Source organism: Rhinatrema bivittatum, chromosome 4 (assembly GCF_901001135.1).
Source record: "Rhinatrema bivittatum chromosome 4, aRhiBiv1.1, whole genome shotgun sequence".
Classification (NCBI taxonomy): domain Eukaryota; kingdom Metazoa; phylum Chordata; class Amphibia; order Gymnophiona; family Rhinatrematidae; genus Rhinatrema; species Rhinatrema bivittatum.
In genome coordinates this window covers 81,925,655-81,946,628 of record NC_042618.1, presented here as the reverse complement: position 1 = coordinate 81,946,628, position 20,974 = coordinate 81,925,655, and the positions used below count along the sequence as shown (strand labels likewise).

At 44.5% G+C, this 20,974-nt stretch overlaps 1 protein-coding gene across 1 annotated transcript in view; it reads left to right on the top strand.

The window, feature by feature from the left end:
- Nucleotides 1-20,974, top strand: part of TTLL5 (tubulin tyrosine ligase like 5) — a 798,469-nt gene that overhangs the window by 735,594 nt on the left and 41,901 nt on the right. Inside the window, 1 exon segment of the mRNA XM_029598396.1 lies at nucleotides 2,426-2,643. Coding sequence (XP_029454256.1) covers nucleotides 2,426-2,643 — 218 coding nt within the window.

Here is a 20,974-nt window from a genome sequence, read left to right as displayed (position 1 = left end):
TGCCCCACCCTGCGACTGCTGGACTATTTGTGGTTCCTCTCGGAGTCTGGGCTACAGATCACCTCGATCCAAGTCTACCTGAGTGCCATCAGTGCTTATCACCAGGGGAAAAGTGGTACACCCTTGGTGGGCTGCTTCATGAGGGGCCTGTTACAATTAAAGCGCCTTCTGTGTCCTCCTGCTGTGTCTTGGAACCTCAACGTGGTACTAGCATGGCTCATGCAGCCTTTCGAGCCTATTTTCTCCTGCGAGCTTATACATCTCACCTGGAAAGTCATTTTCCTGGTTGCGGTCACCTCTGCTCATAGGACTTATCTGCCCTACACGAAATTCTTTCATGAGAGGGTGGCTCTACGCGCTCACCCTAAATTCCTGTCTAAGGTGGTGACTGATTTCCATCTAAATCAGGCCATTATTTTGCCCACCTTCTTTCCGAGGCTCCATTCCCACCAGGGTGAACGGGCTCTGCACAGTCTGAACTGCAAGCACACTCTTGCCTTTGATCTTGCACACACAGCGGCCCTCAGGCAGTCCACGCAACTCTGTCTCCTTTGATAAAAACAGGCTTGGCATTGCAGTGGACAAGCAGACCCTGTCTAACTGTTGGGCGGACTGTATATCCTTCCGCTATGAGCAGGCGGGCTTTCCGCTTGGAGGCCGCGTCAAGGTGCAGTTAGGGCCGTGGCCGCGTCTGTGGCGCACTTTCATGCAGACCCCATAGCTGAGATCTGCAAGGCTGCAACATGAAGCTCCCTGCACACATTCGCCGCCCATTACTGTTTGGACAAGGATGGTCGACATAACAGTACCTTTGGCCAGTCTGTGCTCCGTAATCTGTTGCAAGCGTAAGAACCCAACTCTCCCTACCTAGGGCCCAGTATCTGGTTCATGCTGCTTCCCGTTACCACCCACAACACTTCTGTTGTGCCCAGTAGCACGTGGTTAAGTGCCATTGGTCTGTTCTTGCCGGGGGAAGCGTTTAGCTTGGGATTCACCCATGTGTGAGGACTGCCGTCCTGCTTGTCCTAGGAGAAAGCAGAGTTGCTTACCTGTAACAGGTGTTCTCCTCGGTCAGCAGGATGTTAGTCCTCAGGAAACCCACCCGCCACCCCACGGAGTTGGGTTTTCCGTCAGTTTTTTATTTTATTTTTCACTCGTCTTTTTCGCTAAGATTTGAGACTGGAGAGGGACACCGCGTGGCTGCGTGGTTATGCTGGGCATGGTCAGTGTCCCAGTCAAAGTTTCCCGTGCCGGGCTCCATTGGATGATGTCACCCACATGTGAGGACTACATCCTGCTGTTCTAGGAGAACACCTGTTACAGGTAAAGCAACTCTGCTTTTAATATAGAGGATTGGGAAGGGCAGGGGGATCCACATCTGCTCGGCATGCTGTTTTTCTGACTGAATATGAGCACTGGCTAGGTAAATTTAAGCCATGCCCTCGGAACACTCTACTGTACCTTTTCTTTTCTTTATCAGGCTAAGTTTTAGCCAAGAAATGACTTATGTGGTGAAACGTAGCCATTCTGTGGTGCAGGATATGTAAAACCTCAATCGGCTGCACCACCCCTTTTCAGTATCGGCCTCTGTATTTTGGACCATTATAGTGTCATATGCTGGTGCATCTGTGTTTTACTTTGTCATGTATGACATGAAGTGTTGCAAAGCCCGGTTGTCTTGGTCACACCGATCAGGATTCTGGAGCTGGCCCTTTTCCTGGTGCTGGGCCATGCCCTTCACTTTTAGCACTTACCATCCTGCTGCTTCTTGCTGACCTGATGCTTGCCATGCATCACAGTTCCCTTCTCTCGGGACCAGCCAAGTAGCTGGTACGGTAAGTTGGAAGTTTTGTATTTATTTAATTTAAAAAATGTATAATGTGCAGCCTCCAATATTTGTCCAGTGCAGATTACAAAACATTTTCATCCCTCAGGGCAATTGCTTCCTATCTAAACCCTCCTGCCGACTACAGTCTCTGTGGCTATGCACATTTTTATGCTTTTTTTTTTTTTTTTAGACTTAGGGCCTCATTTTCTAAAGTATCGCAGGCCTGCAATACTTTAGAAAAATGCGCTACTCTGGGGCGGGGGGGGCGGTCCTGCAATCGCTGCAGGCATCACACCCAATAACTACACCATAGAAGGTGTAGTTATTGGGCGCGAAATAGTGAGTGAAAAGGGCCTTACCTTTCCACTCGGCGCACCGTCCTCGCGGAGTCGGCCCCGGTGACGCCCCCGACCCCTCCTCTTCCGGGGCCGACTCCGCCCCGATTTCAGTAGCACAGGCCTGCAATAGCTTTGGAAAATGGGGCCCTTAGGTACAGGAAGCGTTGTACTGCATCTTATCCTCATCCACTTTTGCTGCTGCATTTATTTCAGATTATGAAGAAAAAAATTAATTTCCATTATTTCTTTTTCCGGCTAGGCTGCTCTTACCAATCATCTGGTTCCAAGCTCCACCCAGTGGTCAGTGCCCACTGCTGCCAATGTTCAGTGGACACCGAATATGTTCTCTAGTGGCCAGAAGGCGACCAATCAACCTAAAGGAGCATTGTCCCAGAGCTCCTCTCACCGTATCCCCAAACCACCACCCAGTCATAAACTGGGAATTGTTAGAAAAAAGTCATCCCAATATAGTTCCAGGTAAGGGAGAAAACTTTGTTTATACCATCTCCAGGGTTGTGGGGGTACAGCAGGCCTTTGGCTCAATGCATTCACCCTCCTTGTGAGGGGCACTGTACTCTGCCAGGGGCTCAGCAGCTATTTACTTTTCTTTTTTTCCAGCGCTAAATACCTTTTCTTTTTTTTTTTTTTAAGTAAAGGTGTTACAAGCAAAATAGTAAATCATACAGAAAAAAGGTATATTGAACAATGCATCCAATTATCTTTGATTCTAAAAGTTCATTTTACCTCTTTGAAAATAAAGTGTGGTATATATAGACACAACGTTTACATAATATATATATATATATATATATACATAAGCATATAGCAAATTCATTAAAAATATATATATATTTCACTTTGTAAAACAATTTTTGTAAATTAAAAATATAATTTTCTTATAAAATATTTATTAGTCACATGATGTGGTGAGTCGGAAAGGAGGGTTTCTCAGGCTCTGAGTGCCTGCTCCCACCATCATCTTAAATCCTCGCCGATTTTGTTGACTTTAGCCAAACACTCCTCAGATCTGTGCTACATTATATGCAGAGATCTCCTCCAACGATAACAAAAGGAGGTAGGAAAGAAAAAGAAAAACCCCGCGGCCCAGAGCTCAAAATGGCGGCCAGGAGTGGCACCATGGGAGATAATCCACCTTCAGCTGTAACTGTTGCCGATATAAAGGAGGCAGCCTTAGCTGCGTTAGACGAAAAGCTGGATGGAATTGTAGCACAGCTCTCCGAGGTTAACGATGGGCTCGCCGAACTAGCCCCATGCCTCGACCAAACAGAAGGTCACATCTCTGTCCTTGAGGATGATTCATTAGCTTCTACAACTAAGATGGCAGCCCAAGAGAAAAAAATTACCGAGCTCGTCAAAAAAATAGACTATTTGGAGAACCGAGCCCTACGCTTTAACTTACGTTTTCTAGGCATCCCAGAGACTATCGAAGAATGCAACCTGGGGTCGTTACTGGAATTGTGGCTGCCTGAGGTACTGGATTTACCAGATACTAAAAGAAAACTCGTTGTGGAATGTGCTCACAGGCTCGGGGTGAAAAAAGATATGACAACTAGGCCACGTATTGTGATAGCGAAGATGCTCAAGATTTGCTTATAAACATGAGATATATGGCAGGCCTGTCGGAAGAAACAGGAAGTCTCCTATAACACACACAACATCTGCATATTTCAAGACTATTCGACCCAGGTATCTGTCACATAAAGGTTTCTCGCCAATCTGCTCCTTTTTATATCAAAATCAGATCAAATTTTCATTGCGATACCCGGCCAAACTGCGGATCTGGCATAGTGACAGATCCCATTTCTTTGACTCACCAGCCAAAGCCAAAGTTTTCCTGGATACTTTACCTGGTTGAACCAACCGCTTGCAAGATCAACTTAAACTGCAGAACAATATTGACTTCCTCAGTTCTCTTTGATACCGGTGAGGTTTCTTTTTTTTTATATATCCAACTTGTCAAGGACTGGGAGTGGGTCACACTAGACACACTAAAACTGCGAGACTATGATTTTTTTCTTTTTTTGTTTTTGTATTATTTTATTATATACTCTGTTTCTCCAAAAATACCAACCCAGCAGGAGCGGGTTATTCCTAGCTCTCTGAATCGTGAACCTGAATTGTATTTAATATACTTTATTGTTTAGGAACCGTAACCCCAGTAAGAGCGGGTTATATTGGATATTTGCATCGGGAGACGAGGGACGTACTCTATGTACTCAGCCCCTCAGGAACCGCCGACTCAGCAGGGAGCAGGTTACACCAGCTATATCCGAATCGTAGGACTGTGACTTGTTCTAAATACCCAACTCTTCAGCAAATACTGACTCTGTAAGAGCAAGTTAGACCAGATACCGATGAACTGTGAGATTTGGATTTGCTTTGTTTCTTTTCCCAATATTGAAACTTCAGTCTTTACTGTGGCAACATCCTCCTTTTATTTTGCTTTTGAGTTGCCTTTTCTTTCTTGTTTTTTTTAACTTCTGCCTCACATTTCAGGAGCCGTGTTTAAATTATAGAATCATGATTGGGAGCATGGTACTCGTATACATAGAAGCATGACTCTATTCCCTTGAAGGACGAGGGCTTCTTTTTTGGACTGGGGGTGCAAAGGGTATAGGGGTTTATAGTTGGGGGATGGGAAAAGGGATGTTTGGGTTATTTTGCTTTTCTACTCCAACCTCTTCTTTGTGGAGAATTATCAGGTGGTACTTTTTTGTTGGAGGTGGTTTGGGGAACATGTACACACGATGCTAATATTGCTTCATGGTCTTTTCAATGATTTATGGAATGGGAGATATCACCTATGGGATACCAATTTTCTATTTTTCACTTTCTCTTTCTTGCATGTGGTACAAGAGAGAGAGGAAAAAGGCTGGGAGCTTCGCCTCATAACAAAGCTTTACGGTCTCATTACACATATAGGTCCCAAACATAAAAGATATGAATAAATTAATCTCATGGAATATGAATGGTTTGGGGTCACCCATAAAGTGGAAAAAAGTTTTATCACATCTGAAATGCTCCCAGGCAGCCATCGCCTGCTTACAGGAGACTCACCTTTCGTCCGCAGGTGGGTCTTGCATATACTCTGTAGCACAAGGCAAGAAAGCAGGAGTAGCCATTGTAGTAAATAAATCAACCAACTTAAAGATAACCAAGAAGTATACAAGACCTCGAGGGTAGGTTTATCATCCTCATAGGAGAGTGGAATGGATCACCGACCATGATTTGTAAAGTTATGGCCCCTATGAATATGCCCATGCTTTCTTTGTAAAAATACGGAATTCCCTCCTCACCTATTCACAGGGCACTCTTTTTCTATTGGGAGACTTCATCTGTATTCACGACCCCACTATTGATAAAAGCATACTATTACCGAGAAGGAGTAGGGGAAAGGTATAGCTTTTCTCTGCCACCAGCTGGGACTTTTGGACATATGGAGATCTCTCCATCCAGAGGAGAGGGGCTTTCACGCACATATCTAGATCTCACTTATCCCTCTCTCGCGTTGATTACATTTTAGTTTCTCAAACCTATTTTCACGCAATCACTAGAGCAGATATGAGCCACAAGCAATCTCCGATCACTGCCCGGTCTCTGTCCTTATAAATTTCCCAGATGGCAGAGGTTTTGAGAGAATCTGGAGATTCCCCAGATATCTCAAAGATGATACAAAGTTTCAGAAATTCTTAGAAGATAAGTGGGGAAACTGTTAACAGTGGACCCTTGGCCCGGAGCGAGAAGTCACCCACCTGAAGAACCTGGTGCCTTTCGTCTCCGGAAGGTGGAATCCAGAAGGAACCTCTCAGTATCTCTGGAGCAGAAACACAGCAGGGAGATACAGGCCAGAACCCTACCCACGGAGATGGTTCCAGGCAGGGGTCGGCGTAGAATCCGGTGCGAGGCAGACAGCGAACAACCAAGAACAAAGTCCAATCCGAGTCTAGGCAGGCAGCGGGCAAAGCAGGGTCCAAGTCCAATCCGGGTCTAGGCAGGCAGCAGGCAAAGCAGAGTCCAAGTCCAATCCGGGTCTAGGCAGGCAGCAGGCAAAGCAGAGTCCAAGTCCAATCCGGGTCTAGGCAGGCAGCAGGCAAAGCAGGGTCAAAAAGGCAGAAGTCCAACACAGCACGGGAAACAAGCAAGACAGGGAACCTATTGAAAGGCAATCAGCTGCTCACAGCGTCGCCCTTAAATCTCCCGCCTTGGCTGACGTCATCTTCCGGGGACGGCCTCTCCTCTGCGCCTCGACCCCTATAAGGGGCGGGGCTAACCCAGTGACTGCCGATGCTGCTCCTCGGGAAGGCGCCATCTTGGTGCCGCGGCCGGAGCGCCGCAGCCCGCACACAGAAGAAGTCGGGGCGGACCCGCTGGAGAAGGTAGGGGGGCCGTATCGCGTATGAACGCGATCGGGTAGCACAACAGAAACTTTATGATACATAACCAACAACATGTTAATACCCCTCAACTGTTCTGGGAAGCTGGTAAAGCAGTGCTACGTGGGGAGATAATTTCTTATTTTAAATTTGCAATAAAAGCTTACGTAATAGGATCCTCCAACTGGAAACACAATTAACAAATGTTAAAGACGGACTAATGTAGGATCCCTCTGAGGTTCAGAGAAACAAGTACTACAGCATCTTGGGACGATTGAGTACCTAACTTACGCACCCAGTATACCATGCATAAAGGGGAACAACATCTTTTTTGATTTGAGAACAACGCCGGAAAACTCATGGCTAATCTAGTGCACTCCGCTAAACAAAACACCTTTGTAGCTCGTATGAGAAATCATCATGGGGGGAGCTAGTCACCCAAAAGAAGGATATCTGTGAGGTCTTTCACATTTTTTACGAGACCTTATATACAGCGGATTCCAATGAGAGGAAAGAGGTAGAAGATCTCTTCTTTAAAAACCTACCACTTCCAAAACTCTTGGAACACCAATTGGAATTTTTGAATTGGCCAATTCAAACTTTTAAAGTATTGCAGACAATTGCCTCTGTACAATCTGGTAAATCTCCAGGCTCCGGTGGATTCTCATACAACTTTTATAAAATATTGCGTGAGCACTTAGTTTACCCCCCTGACTAATTTTTACTTAGATGGTCTTGCTAGACAGTCCTTCCCGACAGCTTTTAACTTAGCTCACATAATGGTGCTCCCAAAACCTGGAAAGGACCCTCTTACCATCCTCTTACAGGCCAATCTCTATTAAACTGCGGTCTGAAAGTTCTAGCAAATGTTTTAGCCAAGAGACTAAACATTTTACTACCCTCCTTGATTTCGCTTTACCAAGTAGTTTTCATTAAGGGGGAGAAAGGTAGCTCCAATATTACCATCTTACTGACTGCCTTGAAAATTTGTCAATCTCATAAAATCCCTGCCTTAGCCATCGGATTTGACTCTGAGAAGGCATTTGACAGAGTATCATGATCATACCTCTTCTCAATACTTCAAAGATTTGGGCTTCAGGGAGAATTCTTGCAATACATTTCCTTACTCTATAATATGCCAATATCAGGCATTATAGTCAACAGGTGTTTATCAGGAAATGTCCCTATTCAAAGAGGTGTACGACAGGGGTGCTCTCTTTCACCTTTGCTCTACATCTTATCCATAGATCCCCTTTTAAGGAAGGCCCTTCATACAAATTCATGGTCATGGCGTTTGTGGACGACGTGCTAGTTTTCCTCACAGATCCGCAACATTCCCTTACCGTAGTGTTACAGTTTCAAGAAGAATTTGGGCAGTTTGCAGGACTTAAAATCAATCAGGATAAATCTGAGGTTATTGATGTCACTGGAACTCTTAAATCTGATTGGCCCGGAGCCTTTACTTTAAGATGGGTAACAGGCGAAATGAAATACCTAGGCATTAAGATCCCGATCAACATAGATAATGTCTATAAAGTGAATATACAACCATTACTCAACAATACAATAGCAACACTAGAACGAGGGCAATCGCTACCACTCTCCCTGATAGGAAGAATTTAACTTTTTAAAATCGTGATCCTTCCTTTGGATTACCAAACAAGACCACAAACTCCTTCTCAAGCTCTTCGTTCTTTCCTCTGGCAAGGGAAAAAAGCCAGACTGCCCATGGGAGTGCTCATGAGACCTGTAGATGAAAGTGGACTGGGCTGCCCAAACCTACACTTATATAACCTAGTGTGTAGCTTGTAATATGTGGGGGACTGGCTCTTCACTACATCCAATTTTGACCCATATCAAAGTCTCTTGGAATGGTACGGCGTTCCCTCACTAAACCCTCTCCTTCATGCTGAACTCCATTTGACTCCCTTCCTGTGTCAGGTCTCATGTGCTGTTTCGTACATTTATTTATTTATTTATTTAAAACCTTTTATATACCGACATCCGTTTGCACATCGCATCGGTTTACAAGTAACTTAATAACTTTAGCAGGAATGCTTGGATACAACTCTGCAAAATTCATCACCATCCAAATAGATTGACATCGCTGCTAACGATTGCCAGTCACTGTTTATTCCCACCAGGCCTGACTGAGGTGGCTTTTGTTAGATGGCACCGACAAGGCCTTACCTACATTTACCAACTATTAAATGTCTCATCTGAACGTTTACTCAACTTCACAGAATTAAGACAAAACTTCGCACTTTCACAAACTGATTTTTTTGCCTTCCTGCAGGTGCGACACTTTGTTAATAGTAAATTACCTCACTTTCAGGAGTCTCCCAATAATAAAAAAAAATTACGAGACGTTATACACTTGGGGAAACCACGACAACCCACAATTTTTTATTACTATAAAACCTTGGTGGCCACAGATCAGTTATCACCTTTAGAGAGATTATATGTGAGATGGGCAGATTGGCCGCTCTTCTCTGTCATTAGAGGAGTTCAAAAATATTTTTGCTACTTTACATGTCATCTCAAAAAATGTGCATTTACGAGAATGTTACTATAAATTTCTGTGGCAAATCTATATCACCCATTCCCGAATCTTCCAAATCAAGGGAAGCACGTCGAAGCTCTGTCCAAAATGTAGGGGTGAGGATGGTACTTTCCACCATTGTGTTTGGGAATGCCCCATGGTTTTGGTATTTTGGGTAGAAATAAATACCACATGTGCACAACTAGTAAAAGCAAACCTACCCTTAGACCCAAACTTGTGACTTTTTGGATCTGAATCATCATTGAAATTTAATTTAAGCCCTGAATTCCTTTTATTCCTCAAAAGTGCTGGCCTCATCAGTAGGAAAACTATTCTAGCATGCTGGGTAGGTGACAGGGGCCTAACTATGAGCACTGGTTTCAGAACATGATCCATTTATGCTCCTTAGAGTATACAATTGCCAGAAGCACCTCGCCAAAGAAGTTTATTCAGTACCTTGCAAATCTGGTCTGTATTTTTAGCTTATTATCACCCACAATGGAACAAAACTTAAACTTTAAGTAATTAATGATTGCTTTGTGATGTGGGCTTTGAATTCTAATGCTTTAGTTACCTGATAATCTGATAATCTATGAAATCTCCAGCATCCATACAACATTTATGATACATGTTACCCTTGAGACTCCAACTTTCACATTTTAAATTTCAAGCTCTGAATTTGAAATTTCAAGTTTCAAACTTTAATTTTTATATTTCAAACTTTAAATTTCAAGCTACAAATCTCAGTTTCTGTTTATAATCATGCATACAGGCTTTATTCTGATTTTGCATAGGACCTCTAATATGTATGTATATGTATATGTCCACGCATATGTTTGTACTCATGTATGCAAATATCTTAGGTTGGAATAGAAGGGAGGGTTGGGGTGGGATGAAATTAAGGGGGAGTTCTGTTTGGATGTTTATTATGCCTTTATTGTTTACAATGAAAAACTCAAAAATATTTCCAAAATATATATATATTTATTAGATATTTACATGCGGCATTCTATTGCAATAGTACTTAATTATTTGTTTTTAGGGTTACACTACATTTGTATATATAAAAATAAAATATCTAAAATTGATGTATACGTACAACAATGTTCCATTCATGAATTAGATGTATATTTGTGAATGCATGGGAACTTCTAGAGTACTGATTTCTGCCGGGCTCTCCTGCCTATACCAAAGGAAGCCAGTGTCAACGTTGCTGTATAACCACACTTGCAAAGTGGCTATCATGTGTCTCATAGAAGCATTTCAAGCTGGAAACACAGATTGTTCTTTATGCCCCACAGCCATATTGTTTTGGCGGAGCTGGCTTCTTCAGGGGGAAAGAATATATGTTCTACGCTAATAGAACAAATTTGCTTCAGAGTGCAATAACTCGCACTAACTGCCGTTTACACGGCATCACAAACTTATAGAAGTATCATCCAAATTAATTTGCTTAAATATATTTTTCTCACAGGACAAGCAGGATGGTTGTCCTCACAAATGGGTGACATCGAGGATGGAGCCCACCACGGAAAACTTCTGTCAAAGTTTAAACAGAACTTTGACTGGCCCCTACTGGGCATGCCCAGCAAGGCACTGACCCTGCAGCCAGCAGGGGTCTCCCTTCAGTCTTCTTTTTTCCGCGCAGCAGTTGCCATGCGGTGAAAGGAGCTCTCTTACCACGTTCCTGACAGGAATTCGGTATTTTTCTTTCCGAAGAAAATTTGCCCCTCAGGGGTCTCCCTTCGACAAATTTTTGTCACCTCCGCGGAAACCGGTAAGTTTTTTGCCTTTTTTCTTCGACTACCGTCGAATTTGGCCCTTGAGGCCTGTTGGCAATTACCGAGCCCGCGACTAAATTTGGCCTTAAGCCATGGCGACGGGGTTCCGTCGATGCCCGGATTGTACCCGGACTATGTCAATCACTGACCCCCATAGGGTTTGTGTTTTGTGTTTGGGAAGTGAGCATGATGTCCTGACTTGCACCAAATGTGCCCTAATGACACCTAAGGGTCGCAAAGCCAGGATGGAGAAGATGGGGCTCCTCTTCCATGCACCCACCCCAACGCCATCGATAGCATCGACGTCATCGGAACCGGCACCGTCGAAGTTGCACCACCATCGTCAACCCTCCGGTGACCGTCCACCATCGATGACTTCTCGGCCGTCGACTCCTGTCCCCTCCCCGGATGGGCGAGGAGACCGGAAGGACAAGCATCGCCATCGACGGCACAAGTCTCGGCCTGTCGAGGATCCACAGTCATCGACCTCTGAACAAGCCGAGCCACCGACTAAGAGGCCTCGATCAGACTTGGCACCGTCCACGTCTCGTTCGCAGGCATCGAGGAAACCCTCACCCTCTCGGGGTGTGGGAGCCGTGATCCCACCGGTTACGGTGGTCCCTCCGGCTCTGCCTCAGCCTCCCTCTCCCGTCGAGCCGGGTATTGTTACCCCTGGTCTCCGGGCAGAACTGGACCGGCTGGTCCAGGAGGCCATCGAGAAAGCGATGCAAAAATTCCAACCTCCATTGGCACCGTCTCCGGCACCGATTCCGGCACCGCCACCGGCATCGACCCCGGCACCGACTCCGCCACCGAGGAAGGAACCGACCACCGAACCTTTGGTGGAAGCGCTGGCACCGCTACTACAACGTATGGAGGCACTTGTACATGCCCTTCCATCGATGATTCCAGTAGCACCGACAGCGACATCGTCTCCGACTGGATTTTCATCGGCGGGAGAAACACCGTTCCTGATTCCCCCTTCCGGGGTGGTCCCATCGGTGCCTTCTCGAATATCTCCACCGATTTATCCTTTGACTCCATCGGTTCCAAGACCGGCACCGACTCCATCGGCAGCACCGAAACCCTCGATGCCGTTCCCAGTACCGATTGTACCACCGGTTCCTCCAAGGTTTCCTTCGATGCCTTTGGATCCTCAACCTGGTCCATCGGGGCTTCAACCCCCAAGTGATCCCTATGATACCTGGGGTGATGATACATCTTCTGACACAGATTTACCATCACCGCCTTCTCCTACAGAGAGTAGAAAAAGATCTCCTCCAGAGGATCTCTCCTTTATTAATTTTGTAAAGGAGATGTCCGAAATTGTACCTTTTCAGCTGCAATCTGAGACCGATGACAGACACCAGATGATGGAACTGCTTCAATTTTTGGATGCTCCAAAAATCATCGCTTCCATCCCCATTCACCAGGTGTTTCTCGATCTCTTAAAGAAAAACTGGGAATCTCCTTCATCTGTATCACCAGTTAACAAGAAGACTGACTCCACATACCTCGTCCAGTCAGCACCAGGCTTTCAAAAGCCTCAACTGGATCATCGCTCTGTTGTGGTTGAGTCCGCACAAAGAAAGGCCAAGCGTCTAAAGCCACACTCCTCCACTCCGCCGGTCAAGGACAATAAATTCCTGGACAGTGTGGGACGGAAAGTGTACCATGGAGCTATGCTGATTTCTCGCATAGCCTCATATCAACTCTACATGACGCAATATAACAGAGCCATCCTTAAACAGATGCAAGATTTTGCTGACACATTACCTGACCAATACCAGCCACAGCTTCAGGCCCTTCTTAACAAAGGGTTTGAAGCAGGGAAGCACGAGATCAGAACGGCTTATGACATCTTTGATGCCTCCACAAAGGTTTCAGCTACTGCCATGTCGGCCAGACGTTGGGCTTGGTTAAAATCATCCAACCTTCGCCCAGAAGTCCAGGATCGTTTAGCGGATTTACCCTGCTTAGGGGACAATTTGTTTGGAGAACAAATTCAGCAAATTGTAGCTGAATTAAAAGATCACCACGAGACGTTGAAACAACTTTCTTCTGTTCCGTCTGAGGTTTCCTCCAAACAACCACTTAAGAAGGACTCTAAGAAGTCGTTCTTTCGGCCACGCCGTTACTACCCTCCATCGGCCAGGCCTCGTCCAGCTCGATCCTCTACTAGGCCTCAGCCGCATCAGCCTAGGAAACAAAGGCCTACTGTAGCCCCTCCTCCTGGGCCTGCGGCTGGCCTTTGACTCCCTTGTAGGGAACACATGCCAAACCCCTCTTCCAGACATTCCTGTAGGAGGTCGACTGTACCATTTTCTACAACCTTGGTTGCAGATCACCTCAGATCAGTGGGTGCTAACAATTATCGCACAGGGTTACCACCTCAACTTCATAACTCTTCCGGCAGACTCCCCGCCTCTTCAAGCGTGGAGTCTATCCACCCATTTGGCTCAATTACAACAGGAAGTATCTCTTCTTCTGCAATCAAATGCTATAGAACCCGGTCCTCCCTCTCAACGAGGCACGGGATTCTATTCCAGATACTTCCTAATACCAAAGAAATCAGGGGGACTACGTCCCATTTTGGACCTTCGAGCCCTCAACAAATACCTTCAAAAAGAGAAGTTCAAAATGGTAACCCTAGGCGCGCTGCTCCCTCTGCTACAAAGAGGGGATTGGCTGTGCTCTCTCGACCTCAAGGACGCTTATACCCACATTGCGATCACACATTCCCATCGCAAATATCTGCGGTTTCTAGTAGGCCACGACCATTATCAATACCGTGTCCTACCTTTCGGTCTGGCTTCTGCCCCACGAGTCTTTACCAAATGTCTCGTAGTGGTAGCAGCATTCCTAAGGAAGAAAGGTGTCCACGTCTATCCCTACCTGGACGATTGGCTTATCAGGGCCTCCACCCAACAGATAGCTCAATCCTCCCTAAAATTGACAATTCAAACACTCCTTTCCTTAGGGTTTCTTGTCAATTACGAGAAATCTTGCTTAGTCCCATCTCAAACCTTATCCTTCATTGGGGCAGACTTGGACACCTTACAGGCAAAGGCTTACCTTCCTCTTCAGAGGGTCCACACCCTAATATCCCTGGCTCGCCAGCTCCAGTCTCAGAACACTGCCACGGCTCGCCAGTTCCTCATTCTCCTGGGACACATGGCATCCTCGGTTCAAGTCACTCCCATGACCCGTCTAGCCATGAGAGTAACACAATGGACTCTGCGACACCAATGGATTCAAGCTTTTCAGCCTCTGTCCTCCATAGTCACAGTCACACAAGCGCTGCGCCTATCCTTAACCTGGTGGACGACTCAGGTCAACCTCCTTCAGGGCTTGCCTTTTCTTCCACCGGATCCGCAAGTAATCCTAACCACCGACGCTTCTCACATCGGTTGGGGAGCCCATGTGGACGACTTTCAAACCCAAGGGTTATGGTCCAAACAGGAAGCCGAACACCAGATCAATTTCCTGGAACTTCGAGCAATCCGCTATGCGCTCCGAACTTTCAAAGATCATCTATTTCATCAGATAATCTTAATCCAGACGGACAACCAAGTGGCCATGTGGTACATAAACAAGCAGGGAGGCACAGGCTCCTTCCTTCTGTGTCAGGAAGCTGCGCAGATCTGGGCGGAAGCCCTCTCCCACTCCATGTACCTCAGGGCCACTTACCTGCCGGGAGTAGACAATGTATTGGCAGACCAGCTGAGCCGTGTCTTCCAACCACACGAGTGGTCACTCGATCCTCTGGTAGCGACCTCTCTGTTTCACAAGTGGGGTTCTCCCCGCATAGACCTCTTTGCGTCCCCTCAGAACCACAAAGTGGACGATTACTGCTCTCTCATTCGGAGCCAGCACTCTCGGCCGAGAGATGCATTCTCCCTCAAGTGGACAACAGGTCTGCTCTATGCATTCCCTCCACTCCCTCTTGTGTCAAAGACTCTCGTGAAGCTACGCCAGGACGGAGGAACCATGATCCTGATAGCACCTTACTGGCCACGCCAAGTATGGTTTCCAATACTCCAGGATCTCTCCATCTGCAGGCACATTCCTCTGGGAAAGGACCCGCATCTGCTCACTCAAAACGACGGATGCCTCCTCCATCCCGACCTCCAAGCCTTGTCCCTGACGGCATGGATGTTGAAAGGTTAGTCCTTCAACCATTTAACCTTTCAGATTCCGTTTCTCGGGTCCTGATAGCTTCACGAAAGCCTTCCACAAGAAAGTCTTACTCATACAAATGGAAAAGGTACACATCATGGTGCACTTCTCAGTCCCTTGATCCCCTTTCCTGTCCAATCTCCAAATTCTTGGACTATTTATGGCATCTCTCTGAATCAGGTCTTAAAACCTCTTCTATCAGAATGCATGTCAGTGCGGTAGCCGCCTTCCATAAGGGTATTGGGGGTAATCCTATTTCAGTACAACCCCTAGTAACACGCTTTCTTAAGGGCTTACTCCATCTAAAGCCACCCTTGCGTCCTCCGGCCCCATCCTGGGACCTTAACCTGGTTCTTGGTCGTCTCATGAAACCTCCTTTCGAACCTCTGCACTCCTGTGACTTGAAATATCTCACTTGGAAAGTGTTATTCCTTTTGGCTGTTACTTCAGCTCGCAGGGTTAGTGAATTACAGGCCCTAGTTACCTATCCGCCTTACTCCTGCAGTACCGGGCAGTACTCCGCACTCACCCTAAATTTTTACCTAAGGTAGTTTCGGAGTTTCATATCAATCAATCTATCGTACTACCTATCTTTTTTCCCAGGCCCCACTCCAACTCTGGAGAGCAGACCCTGCATACCCTAGACTGTAAACGGGCTCTAGCTTTTTACCTAGACCGTACAGTTTTCCACAGGAAGAGCACTCAATTATTCGTCTCTTTCCATCCTAATAAGTTGGGACAACCTGTGGGTAAGCAGGCTCTTTCTTCCTGGTTGGCGGACTGCATTTCTTTTTGCTATGAGCAAGCTGGCATTCCTTTTCAAGACCGTGTTAAAGCACACTCTGTGAGGGCCATGGCGACGTCAGTGGCACACCTTCGATCGGTGCCGCTTCCGGACATCTGCAAAGCTGCAACCTGGACTTCTCTCCATACTTTTGCAGCCCATTATTGTTTGGACAAGGCTGGAAGACAGGACTCCATCTTCGGCCAGTCTGTCTTGCGTAACCTTTTTCCAACCTGATGTACCAACACCCTTCCACCTACCCGGTAGGGTGCGGATGCCCTTTCCCAAATTTCTCCTCAGTTGTTGTGCCTGCTGCACACCGTTGGGTACATTTGGTGCAAGTCGGGACATCCTCAGCTCGGTACTCACCCATTTGTGAGGACAACCATCCTGCTTGTCCTGTGAGAAAGCAAATGTTGCTTACCTGATGTAACAGGTGTTCTCACAGGACAGCAGGATGTTAGTCCTCACGAAACCCGCCCGCCTCCCCGCGGTGTTGGGTTCGTTTTATTTTTACTTTCTAGGCACTGCCTGTAGCTTTGAAAATCAGACTGAAGGGAGACCCCTGCTGGCTGCAGGGTCAGTGCCTTGCTGGGCATGCCCAGTAGGGGCCAGTCAAAGTTCTGTTTAAACTTTGACAGAAGTTTTCCGTGGTGGGCTCCATCCTCGATGTCACCCATTTGTGAGGACTAACATCCTGCTGTCCTGTGAGAACACCTGTTACATCAGGTAAGCAACATTTGCTATCTCAGCCTGCCTTCCTTTGGAACTAATAAAAAAAACAAAACAGCGGGGAAAGCTGAGATAAATATATATGAGCAGATTGATTCAGATGAAGTAATTGAAACCAAGGGAAGGTTGAACCATGTAAAGGCAACAGTTTCATGATGATTTTTGGGACATTTAATGGTTTTTCAACTCTTTTTACACTTTAAAAAAAGTATTAGATATTTACGTGTGGCATTCTATTGCACTTGTACTTATTTGTTTTAGGGTTATACTACGTTTGTATTTATAAAAATAAAACAAAAAATATACAAAATTGATGTATACATATGATGTTCCATTAATGAATTAGATGTACATACACCAAATTAATTCTATATACAGTGTGTTAAGGAAATATCTTTTATCTTTGTAAACTTGAAGCTTCCACCACACGGGTTGAATACTTATGCAAGCAGCATTTTTCAGTTTTTAATTTTATTTTACAAAAAATGCAGAGAAATAATGAATTGTGACTTTGAAAGTTTACTTTAAGAACATACTGGTTTGCAATAGACATACTGTCTGGAACAATCTGTGTGTCATTTGTAATCCACACAAATCTCCAACTTTATAGGGCATCAAATACTTTTGCAAACCCACATAAGCATACAACAAATTCATTATATATATATATATATATATATATATATATATATATATATATATATATTGTAAAAAAACCAAATGCTGACATAAGTACAAAGACAAACTTAGGAAATCAACTACAAGTATATACTTAAGAACACTGCTAAGCATCATTTAGCTCATAAATTTATTATAGCTAGACATTGAAGCAAATATTCATAAACAGAGAAACTTACTGATACTAAAATATTCCCAAAAAATCCATACTAGTGCCATCACATATCATTGAGCTCAACTCACACATTCACAACCATCCTGCCAATCACATACATTGTGTTTACTTATAAAATTCAAAATATATAAAGCAGCAATTAATTACAAAGCAAAGTAAAATTACTGATACCAGTACAAAACTTTTATGCAAAGTTAACTTTTTATTTGGAACTTTTTCAAAATGTTGACCTAAAAGCCCTTAAAAAGGAATGTCGTAAAATCTTAAACCCATCCAAAGTGTTCAATTTATGTTCAAATGCATTGTTCCCAACAAAGGCCTCTGTTTCACCCTTGCATGGGCTTCTTCAGGGAATTTTCCCATGTCAAAGCATCAAAACAATTCAAGCAGATTATGAACACAATTGTCTTCTGAGGAGATGCACAGCATCATTCAGATGATTACATTGTCTCAATCGCCAACTGTATAATTACCACAGATAGAATATTACATTCTGTATTAATTTGCCACCTTAACAAAATTATAAGGTATTATGTACGCACCTCAGTGTTGACGCATAAAGGACTCAAAATGAATCCAATGGTGTTCTTCAAAAACATGTCATCTGCAGCATACTTTTCAGTCCTCAAAACACATATTAGTGCTATGGATAAAACATATATATTGAGTCAATTGTACATTCTTATGTTATAATTTCTCTCAAATACATGAATCCCTGACTAAGAACTGACTACATTCATCTTACCGTAATGTGAATTTGTCTGCAGTAGGACAGCCACCACACATAAGAACATAAGAAATTGTCATGCTGGGTCAGACCAAGGGTCAATCAAGCCCAGCATCCTGTTTCCAACAGAGGCCAAACCAGGCCACAAGAACCTGGCAATTACCCAAACACTAAGAAGATCCCATGCCACTGATGCAATTAATAGCAGTGGCTGTTCCCTAAGTAAATTTGATTAATAGCCGTTAATGGACTTCTCCTCCAAGAACTCATCCAAACTTTTTTTGAACCCAGCTACACTGACTGCACTAACCACATCCTCTGGCAACAAATTCCAGAGCTTTATTGTGCATTGAGTGAAAAATAATTTTCTCCTATTAGTCTTAAATGTGCTACTTGCTAACTTCATGAAATGCCCTCTAGTCCATCTATTATTCGAAAGTATAAATAACCGATTCACATCTACTCGTTCAAGACCTCTCATGATCTTAAAGACCTCTATCATATCCCTCCTCAGCGGTCTCTTCTCCAAGCTGAACAGCCCTAAACTCTTCAGCCTTTCCTCATAGGGGAGCTGTTCCATCCCCTTTATAATTTTGGTTGCCCTTCCCTGTACCTTCTCCATTGCAACTATATCTTTTTTGAGATGTGGCGACCAGAATTGTACACAGTATTCCAGGTGTGGTCTCACCATGGAGCGATATAGAGGCATTATGACATTTTCCGTTTTATTAACCATTCCCTTCCTAATATTTCCTAACATTCTGTTTGCTTTTTTTGACTGCTGCAGCACACTGAGCCGACGATTTTAAAGTAGTATGCACTATGATGCCTAGATTTTTTCCTGGGTGGTAGCTCCTAATATGGAACCTAACATTGTGTAACTACAGCAAGGATTATTTTTCCCTATATGCAACACCTTGCACTTGTCCACATTAAATTTAATCTGCCATTTGGATGCCCAATCTTCCAGTCTTGCAAGGTCCTCCTGTAATGTTTCACAATCCGCTTGTGATTTAACTACTCTGAATAATTTTGTATCATCCGCAAATTTGATAACCTCACTCATCATATTCATTTCCAGATCATTTATATATATATTGAAAAGCACCAGTCTAAGTACAGATCCCTGAGGCACTCCACTGTTTACCCTTTTCCACTGAGAAAATTGACCATTTAATCCTATTCTCTGTTTCCTGTCTTTTAATCAGTTTGTAATCCACAAAAGGACATCGCCTCCTATCCCATGACTTTTTAGTTTTCTTAGAAGCCTCTCATGAGGGACTTGTCAAACGCCTTGTGAAAATCCAAATACACTACTTCTACCGGTTCACCTTTATCCACATGTTTATTAAACCCTTCAAAAAAATGAAGCAGATTTGTTAGGCAAGATTTTCCTTGGGTAAATCCATGTTGACTGTGTTCCATTAAACCATGTCTTTCTATATGCTCTACAATTTTGATCTTGAGAATAGTTTCCACTATTTTTCCCGGCACTGAAGTCAGGCTCACTGGTCTATAGTTACCCGGATCGCCCATGGAGCCTTTTTAAAATATTGGGGTTACATTGGCCACCGTCCAGTCTTCAGGTACAATGGGTGATTTTAATGATAGGTTACAAATTTTAACTAATAGATCAGAAATTTCATTTTTTTTAGTTCCTTCAGTACCCTAGGATGCATACCATCCGGTCCAGGTGATTTGCTACTCTTTAGTTTGTCAATCTGGCCTACTACATCTTCCAGGGTCACAGTGATTTTGTTCAGTTCGTCTGAGTCATCACCCCTGAAAACCATCTCCGGAACTGGTATCTCCCCATCATCCTCATTAGTAAACACGGAAGCAAAGAATTCATTTAGTCTTTCTGTAATGTCCTTATCTTCCCTAAGACCCCCTTTAACCCCTCTGTCATCTAATGGTCCAACCGACTCCCTCACAGGTTTCTTGCTTCGGATATATTTTAAAAAGTTTTTATTATGAGTTTTTGCCTCTATGGCTAACTTCAATTCAAATTCTCTCTTCGCCTGTCTTTTATCAATGTTTTACACTTAACTTGACAATGCTTATGTTTTATCCTATTTTCTTCAGATGGATCCTTCTTCCAATATACACACTCATGTATATACAACAAATCCATTAAAAAAAAATATATATATAAATATATAAATACAGCAGTTTGAAGTACACTCAGTTTCTCACAGGACAAGCAGGATGGTAGTCCTCACATATGGGTGACATCACAGGATGGAGCCCTGTACGGAAAACTTTTCTGTCAAAGTTTCTATAAAGCTTTGACTGACACTGGCACACTGAGTGCACTGAGCATGCTCAGCCTGCAATTATCCCTGTGACCACAGGTGTCTCCCTCAGTCTTCTTTTTTCCGCTCTGCAGTAAGCATAGCGGTTAGGAGCTCTGTGAGAAATTCTAACACTTTTTCCACACGGAAACACTTAAACTTTTACTTCACAAACACTTTTTCCCTGCACGGGTCTCCCTTCGCGTACAATTATTCGATGCTTGGTGAGTACTATTCCCTGTTTTTCGGTCGGTGCCTGCCAGCCGACTGCGGCCTTCCTTCTCCCTATGTTTTCATAGTTAGCCACACATAGCCTGCGAGTGACCATCTGTGACACTCTGCCTGGTTATTAGCGCTAGTGGGAATAGGGACTTCCACGGTTTCCGTTGCCACCAGGGCCTCTGTCAAATCCAGGTCCTTCGATTTCCTCGGCACCCTTGCGCAGTCGATGCTCCCATCGCTGCCGTCTGTACCCCCTTCCGGACCGTCCTGCATTCTCCAATGCCATCGGAACCCCTCCCC